Source organism: Cornus florida, unplaced genomic scaffold (assembly GCF_030987335.1).
Source record: "Cornus florida cultivar Cherokee Brave unplaced genomic scaffold, ASM3098733v1 CherokeeBrave_3.0.0_Hap2_Chr07, whole genome shotgun sequence".
NCBI lineage: Eukaryota > Viridiplantae > Streptophyta > Magnoliopsida > Cornales > Cornaceae > Cornus > Cornus florida.
In genome coordinates this window covers 46676904-46688808 of record NW_026775577.1, presented here as the reverse complement: position 1 = coordinate 46688808, position 11905 = coordinate 46676904, and the positions used below count along the sequence as shown (strand labels likewise).

At 36.7% G+C, this 11905-nt stretch overlaps 1 protein-coding gene across 1 annotated transcript; it reads left to right on the top strand.

Annotated features, from left to right (window-relative positions):
• The first annotated feature begins 5401 nt into the window (after nt 1–5401).
• LOC132316680 (G-type lectin S-receptor-like serine/threonine-protein kinase LECRK1) lies at nt 5402–8480 on the top strand. The gene is made up of 3 exons (XM_059815154.1): nt 5402–6598; nt 7542–7706; nt 7815–8480. The coding sequence occupies exons 1-3, from the start codon at nt 5402–5404 to the stop codon at nt 8478–8480; spliced, it is 2028 nt and encodes a 675-aa protein (XP_059671137.1).
• The last annotated feature ends 3425 nt before the right edge of the window (nt 8481–11905 follow it).

Sequence of the window (11905 nt, the reverse complement as noted above, 5' to 3'; positions counted from 1 at the left end):
CTTCAACGACACCTCAACGAAAAGCAAAATTTCTCTTTCAGCAATACCTCAGCGGTGAGCAGAATTGTTTTTTTCAACAACACCTCAGTGGATAGCCAAATTTCTCTTTCAGAAATACCTTGGCGGTGAGCAGAATTTTTCTAGGTAGCTACAGTCTGGCGATGAACCAATTTATTTCTTCGCAGCTATACTTTGCAGATGGATAAAATTTTCCTTTGCAACTACAATTCGGCGACGAATCAAAATTATTGTTTGCAGCTATACTTTGGCGGCGGACCTAGTTTCTTTCTTGCAGCTATAATTTGGCGATAGACCAAAATTTCTTTTATAGCTACAATTCGGTGATGTGCGAAGTTGCCAGGGTGCGACGAGCACTTTTGATATCGCATGATGAGTGACAACATCTTGATAGCGAGCCAAGTTGAAAATTTGTGACGAGCGCTTTTGGTATCATGTGACGAGCACACTTTGCCATTTTGCAACTCTAAGGAGGTTTTTTTTTTTTTTTTTGGTCGAACTGAACTTAAATAAAATCCTAAGCTGCCTACGTACCCTCAAAAGAGAAAGGGATCAAGTCATCACGTAGTTCAATAAAAACAGTTTTTTTTTTCGAAAACAATTTATACTCGTGTCAAGGAGTGTCATTTTTTTTTTTTTAATTTATTTCGGGTAGACAGTTTAAGCTCGTATCAAGGAGTGTCAGCTTTTTTTTTCTTTAGGTAGACAGTTTAAACTCATGTCAAGGAGTGTCATTTTTTTTTTTTTTTTTTTTTTAAGTTGATAATTTATACTCGTGTCAAGGAGTATCATCGAGATTTTGTTTTTAGGCAAATAGTTTATACTCGTGTCAAGGAGTGTCATTTTTTTTCTTTTCAAGTAGACAGTTTAAACTCGTATTAAGGAGTTCTTGATTTTTTTTTTTCAAGTAGATAGTTTAAACTCGTGTTAAGGAGTTCTTGATTTTTTTTCAAGTAGACAGTTTATACTCGTGCCAAGGAGTGTCAATTTTTTTTTTTTTTTTTTTTTTTTTTTTTTTTTTTTTTTTTTTTTTTTGTTTGGGAGACAGTTTAAACTCATATCAAGGAGTTCTTGACTTTTTTTTCTCAAGTAAACAGTTTAAACTCGTGTCAAGGAGTGTTATTTTTTGTTTTTTTTTTTTTTTTTTTTGGGAGACAATTTAAACTCGTATCAAGGAGTTCTTGAATTTTTTTTTCAAGTAGACCGTTTAAACTCGTGTCAAGGAGTTCTTGATTTTTTTGTTTTTTAGGTTGACAGTTTATACTCGTGTTAGGGAGTATCATTTTTTTCTTTTTTGGTAGACAGTTTAAACTCGTATCAAGGAGTTCTTGACTTTGTTTTCAAGTAGACAGTTTAAACTCGTGTCAAGGAGTTCTTGATTTTTTTTTCAAGTAGACAGTTTAAATTCGTGTTAAGGAGTGTCATTTTTTTTCAAGTTGACAGTTTGTACTCGTGCCAGGGAGTATCATCGACAGTTTAGGCTCGTATCTGGGAGCATCTTCGACTTTAATTATTTTCTTTAACTTTGCAAGAATCAGACGATAGTCTAAGCTTATACTGGAGGGCACAGACTATCTCATTGTCACTTTGAGAATTTTCTTCTTGGTTTCCTTGACTTAATGCCACCTATGATTTTGCACTTTCGGTTGAAGTCATTGTTATAGCATGGAGCACTTCTTGGTGCAAGTCTTTTGAGTTGATGCTTATAATGAAAGATGATGCTACTTCTTCGTCTAAGTTAAGAAGTATATTATCTTTTTCTTCTGACTCACTTTCCTCATCTTCTTAAAGGTTGTCAGGTATATCTGGAACTTTCCTAGCACCATGATTTTCCATGCTAAGCTCCATGTCGTGGGCTCGAGTAACAAGCTCTTCAAATGTGCGAGGCTTAATCCCTTGTAGGATGTAAAGAAGCTCCCAGCGCATGCCTTGCATACATGCTTCAACTGCAGAAATTTTAGATAAACGATCCTTACAGTCAAGACTTAGAGCTCGTTAACGGTTGATGTAGTTAACCACGGGTTCACCCTTCATCTGTTTTGTGTTTGTAAGCTCTAGCATACTTACAGTACGACGAGTGCTGTAGAAACGGTTGAGAAATTCTCGTTCCATCTGTTCCCAACTATCAATACCTCTAGCTCTGAGGTCTGTGTATCAATCAAATGCATACCCTTTGAGGGAATGAACGAATTGCTTGACAAGGAGATCTCCGTCTGTACCAGCACTACTGCAAGTCTCTATAAAGTGTGCGATATGTTGCTTGGGATTGCCTTTTCCGTCAAACTGTTGAAGCTTTGGAGGTTGATACCTAACCGGCATTTTTAAGATGTCAATTCTTTCTGTGTAAGGCTTTGAGAACATGCGAGCACTTTGAGAGACACCACTGTATCGTTCTCTTCTACAACTCCCTATCATGTCTTGAAGTTGTTGGACAGAAAGTGAGGCAACGGAGGCAGCATCAATTGTTGAATTGGCGGACACGTCATTTTGATCATCAATTGGAGTATTTTCTGGCATGGAATTAGAATAAGGAATTCGGCCTTTGCTTGACTCAGCATTGTCACCACGCAATTTTAACTTTTCTGTTAGCGAGGCAATTTTCTGATCTTACTCCTTGAGAAAGTGTTGTAATCTTTCAATTGCACGGGCTATAGTCGTCAATTGCTCTTCGTACGAGGTAGTACTCATCACCATGATTGGCATAGTGATGGAGTCAGAAAAAATCTTTGGCCTTGGGTGGACTAGCCTTGAACTTGAACTTGTGACTGGAGCAACCTTTGAGGTTGTAGGAACCTTCCTCCTTACCCCCAGTAAGGTGAAGGCGGTATGAGCTTGAATTGTTAGGTGGAAAGATTTGGCGGATTTGACGAAATTTACTTTTACCGCGTCGTGTTGCCTTTTGGTAGGAACGGATGCTTTGTCTATGTTTCGCATCATTGGGCTTGCAGAGATGTTGGTACCACTTGACGAAGTTGTAACCTTCTTGCCGCCTTTTGTGGTGGTAATGATGTTTTCCGTCACGACTGCGATGCCCTTGGGAGTATTCTTGTTCTTCGTCTGAATCTTGTTGGAAGGCATAGAATTTGACGATGAATTCATTGAGAATTTGATGTAGGAGAAAGAGATGAGAGGTAGAGGATGTCCCACCGGGCGTGCTAGAAATTTGTACACACAAATTTTGTAAGCCTGCAAATAGAAACAAAATATGGAGCAAATAGTAATTTATTAATTTGGAAATTTTGAGTACAATCCTCTATAATAATATTCTTTACAAAGAAGACAGTCCTCTGATTCGATCTCCTTTTTGGTTGATTGGATTCAAGGGCTGCACGAGCTTGATCTTGAATCACCGTGGATTTTTGGATGAAGAACGGCACGATTTGATGTGCTTGGTGTTCTTCGTCTTCAGAGAGGATTTGTTGAATTTGGTGAAGAACGGCACTACTTTAGATGTGCTTGATGTTCTTCACTTTTGGGTTTTGATTCTGAATTTGTGCCTTTAACTTCTGGGTCTCTGGATTTTTGAGTCTCTGGATTTCTGGACTTCTGAATTCTAAATCTGTTTCTGAATTTCTGGATTTCTGAGTTCTGAATTTGTGTCCTTTGTTGAATTTGAGGAAGAATAACACGTCTTTGGGTGTGCTTGTTATTCTTCGTCTTTAGAAAGGAGAGAATTTGTTGAATTTGGTGAAAAACGACACGACTTTGGATGTGCTTGGTGTTCTTCGCTTTCAGGTTTGCCCTCGGGATTTCTGGCCCTCTGGATTTTTGATTCTCTCAATTTCTGGACCTTCTGGATTTCTGAGTCTTAGATTTCTGGACTCTGAATTTCTGTCCCCCTTCCTTCTTCCTCCAGGCCTCTATTTATAGGCTTTTTGGATCCATAGGATGATAACATGTGTCATCTCCTGATAAGGATAATAATAACCGGGCTGACCTGTTATATTAAAATTAATTATTCCAAGTATATTTTATTAGGAATAATTATCTTTTGATTTAATCATCTGGGCTGGGCTAAGTAAATAATTTACGTGGACCAAGTCTGGATCAATTAAATAACATAATTAAACATTAGGCCTAAATTTAATGGGTCCATTTGTTAAAACCAAAGCCCACTAAATAGAGTGTCTATATCGTCAATTTTCAGTAAGTTATTTTACACATCCTGCTGAATGGACTTGACTCCAAACTCGACCTAAACTTCTGCTAAATACGGAATAAATAAAAAAATATATATATTTTCCTTAAAATCTTTTCCTAAGAAAATATTTGTATGTCAAACGCTGCGGAAGAGCCAATAGATTAAAATAATAATAATAATATTAAAGGCACATTCTCCTGATTTATCAATTTGACTGAGAACAAGTTGGACATAAAAAAAAAATAAAAAAAAAAAACACCCTCCTAAAATTCCTCGCGCTAAAGAGATATATATATAAGCACATCAAACACGCACGACATTGAAGGTGAACTTTGATTCAAAGGAATACTAGTTGAAATGGAAAAACAAAATAACACATCAAAAAGTCAAAAATTCTAATGCCGTGCATGATACTAGTTGAAAGTCAAAATAACACATCAAAAAGTCAAAAGGAATACTAGTTGAAATGGATCCAGTTGGTCCAGTTTCTTTTTTCTTTGGCCGCTTTGTCATATAGTCGTTTCCAAATCATAATTTATGTTTGGGTTTGCTTCATTGCTTCAGTAGTAGGTGACAATCTGGTTAAATCAATTTAACTGGATCGATGTCTTTTAAGAACTCCGAGAGATTTCTATAGAAAAATTCAGGCCTAATGGTGCTGTTGGAAGCTTTGTTTTGTAGAGTATCAAATAAATTTTATGAGGTAGATGAACAGTGACTATGATGGGTTTTCAATTTAAATCAATTTTAATAATTGTTTTGGAAGTAAGATTGAGGGTGAGAGTTTGAAAAAAATTTCGAAAAGAGTTTGAAAAATAATCGGTAAAATTTTCAATTTTTGATGTGACAAAAAGATTGTTATGGGAATCTGAACTGGACCTCAAGTTAACTTGACTACCACAAGTTGTATAGAAAATTCCACAGCCTTGCCGCTAAAATTCCACAAGTGACTTGACTCCCACAATTTGGATAGAAAATGTGTGGCTAATAGTCCCAAAGCCAGTCATTGCTGCTAAAATTCCACAAGTTGACTTGACTCCCAGACACGCGTCTTTGTTTCTTTGATAGACTCTGTTTTATTTTGACTAAGCCCGGAACAAGGAATCATGATATATAGCATTCATTTTCTAACTTACACATTCACATCCTCTGATTTTGCAACCTCGAAAGTAAAATAATCAGTGTTTTGATTTCTTCACCATACAAGAGAACCAAAGATCCCCAATTCACTCCAACCTACACATGGCTCCAATATTCTCTCTGTTTCTTGTTTTGATGACTGAATTTTCATTAGCAACAGCTCAACAAAGAAACTCCAACATAAGCCTAGGCTCTTCTCTCTCTCCAGCCTCTAGCAACTCATTTTGGTCCTCCGGTTCTGGCCAATTTGCATTTGGGTTCTACCCAAATGGTGATGGCTTCTCCATAGGCATCTGGTACGCAACAATTGCCCAGAAAACAGTCATTTGGACAGCGAACCGAGATGATCCACCATTTCGCAGAGATAGTAAATTGGTTTTGAGTAATGATGGAAGGCTGATATTGCAACAGGGGGAGGACCCTGAGAAAATAATTGCCGTTGGGTCCGAGATTGGTTCATCAGCTTCCATGCTGGACACCGGCAACTTTGTTCTCTATAATTCACGTTCAGAGATCATATGGCAGAGTTTCGACGCTCCAACAGACACCCTTTTACCCCGTCAGCAGCTTCGCCAACGGCAAGAACCGAATGAGTTGTTCTCTAGCATCTCTAAGTACAATCACTCCACTGGCAAGTTTCGGATGTTAATGCAGTTGGATGGATACCTCGCGCAATATCCAACAGGCAGCCCGAATACAATAGAATATGGTTACTGGGATTCGGGAATATACGGAGCCGGAAACAATGTGACATTGAATCTTGATGACAATGGCCGATTATACTTGCTTAACACCAGTGGCAATATAAAGAATCTATATAATGGAGGAGTTGTCACTGATAAACTGATGTACCGCATGACACTCGATGCAGATGGAATATTCAGGGTTTACTCATATGGTTTGAATCGGAGTGATGATGATTGGAAAGTTAAGTGGTCATCTTCCGACAACAAGTGTCTTCCTAAAGGCGTGTGTGGGGAGAATCAATATTGTACCTTGATGAATCAAGAAGCTGTTTGTACATGTCCTCCTGGTTATGTTTTGATCGACGAGAGCCGGAATGACTCTGGCTGCAACAGAAATTATGCTAGGGATGGGAATGTTTCACTTAATTTTTATGAGTTAGACAATGTAGTTTGGTTCAATGGTTCGTATTCCATACTCAACAGCCCGAGCAGATTTGCTTGCGAAGATCAGTGTTTGAAAGATTACTACTGTGAAGTTGTGCTCTATAAAGATAACAAGTGCATGAAACAAAACCTTCCACTAAAATTCGGAAAATTTCAGCAGAATGATCAAGTAATTACACTAGTCAAAGTAAGACGCAGCAAAAAATAAAAGAAGTCGAAAGTTCTTATTGCTAGTGTTGCGGTACTAATTGTTGCTTTTACTGTGCTAGCGATATTGAATAATGAAACCAGCTTATTTCATGCTATATTGAATAATGAAACCATGCTATATTGTTGCGGTACTAATTTTTTATGCCTAGGATCCATGCTATATTGAATAATGAAACCAGCTTATTGCAAGTTCCTTTTTTCCCAGTATGATGTATTCCTTTTGTTGAGGGCTTTTCTGCAGATGAAATGAAATGGCACAAATAAATTCTCTATCTAAACTTCAACGTAGTTTGGGTATCAAATCTATTAGTTTGAATAAATATTCCCATGGATATGCAATTGCTTCAAGTTTCCTGATGGGCAAAACAGAGTCATTCGTGACACGGCAGAATTTCTTCAATTAACGGAGTGGAAACAAAAGATTGGCTGACGGTTAGAAATTAAATTTTATTATATTTTTAAAATGTCTTTGAAGGTCATGGATGTTTTTTTATTTGGTGTTTAATTTTATATTTATGTGAGTTTTTATTGGAGTTAGTGGGGGGCATGAGAGTTACAACTAGTAATGGTCATATTAGTGGGTTAGTGGAAGTTTTGCCTACTAAATGTTATATTAGTGGGGTGTTAATTTTCATTTACATTTATGTTTTAAAGCTTATATAAACCCATGTATTTTACCCATTTTCAAATCAAGTGAAATAAAAAGTGTTTTCCTCCATTTTTAATCTCTTCCAAATAGTATAGTATTGTGTGTGTAACTAGGTCACTATTTCCAACAAAGTGGTATCAGAACTAGTTTGTGAGAGAGGAGAAATGGCAAACAATTTGGTTCCATTTCAAATGTCTCGATTCACCAAAGATAAACCAAAGATAATTATGAAAATTGGTGTATCCATATGAAGGCAATTTTGGGAGCACAAGATGTGTGGGAAGTTGTTTCCAAAGGTTATGATGAGCTAGAAGATGAGGCAACTTTGTCTCAAGTCGAAAAAGATATTTTACAAGCCATGAGAAAGAAGGACCAAAAGGCGGTGATAACCATCCATCAATGTTTGGATGATGGAATGGTATAAAGAGTTGCTAGTGCAAAAAATGCAAAGCAACTATGGGAGATTCTTCAAAATTTCTTCTAAGGAATTGATAAAGTGAAGAAAGTTCGCCTCCAAACGTTACAGGGTGAATTTGAAGCATTGCATATGAAAGAATCTGAATCAATTTCAGATTATTTTTTGAGGGTTCTGGCTATTATAAATCAACTAAGGAGATATGGCGAAACCACCATGACTGATACAAGGGTCGTTGGAAAGATCCTTCAGTCGTTGGATTCCAAATTCAATTACATTGTTATGGCCATTGAAGAGTCAAAGGATTTGAATTCCATGACTGTTGATCAACTCATGGGTTCGTTGCAAGCTCATAAAGAAAAGGTAGTGAAGAAACAAGAAGCTTTGGAGCAAGTACTACAAACAGAGTTTTCGTTAAACGAAAGAGACGAAAAACATGGAGGAAATCAAAGGGGCCAAGGACTTGGAAATGTACGTGGCCGAGGAAGAGGAAGAGGCCGTGGAAGAGGAGAAAGAAGCGGTCAACACGCAACCAACAATGAAGAAAAAGTTTATGACTCACAACAAATAAGAGGTCGTGGTAGAGGAAATTACTCAAGGTCATATGGAATGAGGTATGATAAGTCTCAAATTCAATGTTACAATTGTCAAAAGTATGGTCATTATGCTTCAGAATATAGAAATGTTACTAATGATGTTGAAGAAAAGGCTAATTTTGTTGATGAAGAAGTAGAGCCAACTTTGTTGTTGGCATACAAAGGTGAAAGGAGTGATTAAGAAAATGTGTGGTATCTTGACACTGATGCTAGCAACAATATGTGTGGTAGCAAAGAAAAGTTCATTGATATTGATGAATCAATAAATGGCAAGGTGACATTTGGAGACTTATCACAAATTCTGGTAAGAGGGAAAGGTAAAATATTGATTCGTTTGAGGAATGAGCATCATCAATTTATCTCTAATGTTTATTATGTGCCCAATATAAAGAATAATATTTTGAGTTTGGGACAACTCTTAGAAAAAGGCTACAATATTTCTATGAAGGATTGTAGTCTTTCGATAAGAGACCCATTGGGTAATTTGATTGTCAATGTTCCACTGACAAAGAACTGGATGTTTTTGCTAAATATTCAAGCCGACGAGACTAAATGTTTGAAGGCTTGTTTTAATGATTTAACTTGGCTTTGGCACTTGAGACTTGGGCACTTGAATTTTGGAGGATTAGAGTTGTTGGCCAAAAAGAAGATAGTGAAGGGATTGCCTTTCATCAGCAATCCAAATCAATTATGTGAAGGATGTCTTATTGGAAAGCAATCGAGGAAAAGTTTTCCTAAAAAAGCTACCACAAAAGCTACGGCACCACTATACTTATCCATTCGGATGTTTGTGGTCCAATTTCTCCATCATCATTTGGTAAGAATAATTATTTTTTATTATTCATTGATGATTTTAGCCGAAAAACATAGGTGTATTTTCTTAAACAAAAATCGGAGGTGCATGGAATTTTTAAAAATTTTAAAACACTTGTAGAAAAACAAAGTGGCTATGATGTAAAGGCTCTTCGATCCGATAGAGGTGGTGAATTCACATCAAATAATTTCAAAAAATGAAATTCATCATCCTTTAACGGTTCCAAGATCGCCCCAACAAAATGAAGTTGCAGAAAGGAAGAACAGAACCAATATGGCTCAAAGCATGTTGAAAAGCAAAGAAATGCCTAAAGAATTTTGGGTTGAAGCGGTTGATTGTGCAGTGTACTTGTCTAACTGGTGTCTTACTAGAAGTGTACAAAACAAAACACTACAAGAAACATGGAACGGAAGAAAGCCAAATGTCTCTCATTTGCGAGTTTTTGGGAGCATTGCCCATGTGCACGTGCCAGATGAAAGGAGGACCAAATTAGACAACAAAAGAGAAAAAATGGTGTTCATTAGCTATGATGCAAATTCCAAAGACTACAAGTTGTACAATCCAAATAATGGGAAGATTGTCATTAGTAGAGATGTTGAATTTGAAGAGAAAACTACATGGGATTGGAACATTCCAAATGAAGATTATAATATTTTTTCAATTTCTAATGAGGAACAAGAAAATGAAGGCATGGAGCGGCCCATTTCTCCACCAACATCACCTCCACCACTATCAATTCAAGATCAATCAACTCCATCATCATCAAGTTCAAGCGACACACCGCTACTTCGCATAAGGAGTCTTCGTGACATATATGACAAAACAGATGAGGTAACGGAAAGGTTAGGTGATCTAACACTTTTTTGTCTCTTTGCGGATTGTGAACCCGTAGGATTTGAAGAGGCTGCATAAGACAAAAAAAATGGAGAAATGCTATGGATGAATAAATTAAATCCATAGAAAAGAATGACACATGGGAGCTTACTACACTTCCAAAAGTACAAAAGGCAATTGGTGTCAAATGGGTGTATAAAGCAAAGAAGAATGCAAATAGTGAAGTTGAAAAATCTAAAGCAAGATTGGTAGCCAAGGGGTACAACCAAAAATCTGGAATTAACTATGATGAGGTATTTGCACTCGTAGCTCGTTTGGAAACAATTAAATTGTTAATTTCTTTGGCAGCTCAAAATAATTAGAGAATCCACCAAATGGATGAGCAATCGGCTTTCTTGAATGGGTTTCTTGAAGAAGAGGTGTATGTTCAACAACCCATGGGCTATGTTGTAAGGGGGCAAGAAAATGAAGTCTTGAAATTGAAGAAAGCTTTGTATGGCTTGAAGCAAGCACCAAGGACGTGGAATAAGTGGATTGATAAATGTTTTCAAGACAATAATTTTTCAAAGTGCCTATATGAACATGCTCTTTACTCCAAAGTAAGTGAGAATGGAGATATATTTTTTGTTTACTTGTATGTGGATGATTTAATCTTCACAAGAAGCAATCCAAAAATGTTTGAAGATTTCAAAACGGTTATGGCTCGAGAGTTCAAGATAATGGACATTGGTATCAAGGCTTATTATCTTGGCATTGAGGTTAAGCAAATGAAAGATGGAATTTTCATTCACCAAGAAGGCTATGCTAAGGAAATTCTCAAGAAATTCAAGATGGAAGATTGTAAATTGGTGAACACGCCCATGGAAATTGGAATTAAATTGTCAAGAGATGAAGATGGAGAGACGGTGGATCCAACATTTTTCAAAAGTCTTGTTGGAAGCTTGAGATACTTAATATGCACAAGGCTGGACATATTATTTGCAGTTGGGCTTGTTAGTCGGTTTATGGAAAGACCAACCATAACTCATTTCAAGGCGGCTAAAACGATTCTTCGTTACATCAAAGGTACCCTTGATTTTGGGTTATTTTATTCATTTTCTAATAATTTCAAGCTTGTGGGTTATTCTAATAGTGATTGGGCCGGAGATTTGGATGATAGAAAAAGTACTTCTAGCTATTGTTTTTTCATAGGAAATGTTACTTTTACATGGTGTTCAAAGAAGCAACCCATTGTCACCCTCTCAACTTGTGAAACAGAATATGTTGCAGCCACTTCATATGTTTGTTAAGCAATTTGGTTGAGGAATTTGTTAAAGGAATTACACTTGCTACAAGAAGAGTCAACGGAGATATTTGTGGACAACAAATCAGCAATTGCTTGGCTAAGAATCCGGTGTTTCATGAACGAAGCAAGCATATTGATACAAGATTTCATTTCATTAGAGAATGCATAACCAAGAAAGTGGTGGAGCTTAAGTTCATCAAGTCACAAGATCAAGTTGTGGATATTTTCACCAAGCCCCTCAAGTTTGCAGATTTTCACAAGTTAAGGAGTTTGCTTGGAGTTAAAAAAAAATCAAGTTTAAGGGGGGGGGGGGGTGTTTGAAATTAAACTTTATTATATTTTTAAAATGTCTTTGAAGGTTATGGGTGCTTTTTTATTTGGTGTGTAATTTTATATTTATGTGAGTTTTTATTGGAGTTAGTGGGGGGCATGAGAGTTACAACTAGTAATGGTCATGTTAGTGGGTTAGTGGGAGTTTTGCCTACTAAATGTTATGTTAGTGGGGTGTTAATTTTCATTTACATTTATGTTTTGAAGCTTATATAAACCCATGTATTTTACCCATTTTCAAATCAAGTGAAATAAAAAGTGTTTTCCTCTATTTTTATTCTCTTCCAAATAGTATACTGTTGTGTGTGTAACTAGGCCACTATTTCCAACACTGATGTTGTGA

Coding starts and splice junctions, on each gene's coding strand:
- LOC132316680 (XM_059815154.1), top strand. CDS start 5,402: ATGGCTCCAATATTCTCTCTGTTTCTTGTTTTGATGACTGAATTTTCA. Junction 6,599..7,541: donor AATTTCAGCAGAATGATCAA/GTAATTACACTA, acceptor ATCCATATGAAG/GCAATTTTGGGAGCACAAGA. Junction 7,707..7,814: donor AATGTTTGGATGATGGAATG/GTATAAAGAGTT, acceptor CAAACGTTACAG/GGTGAATTTGAAGCATTGCA.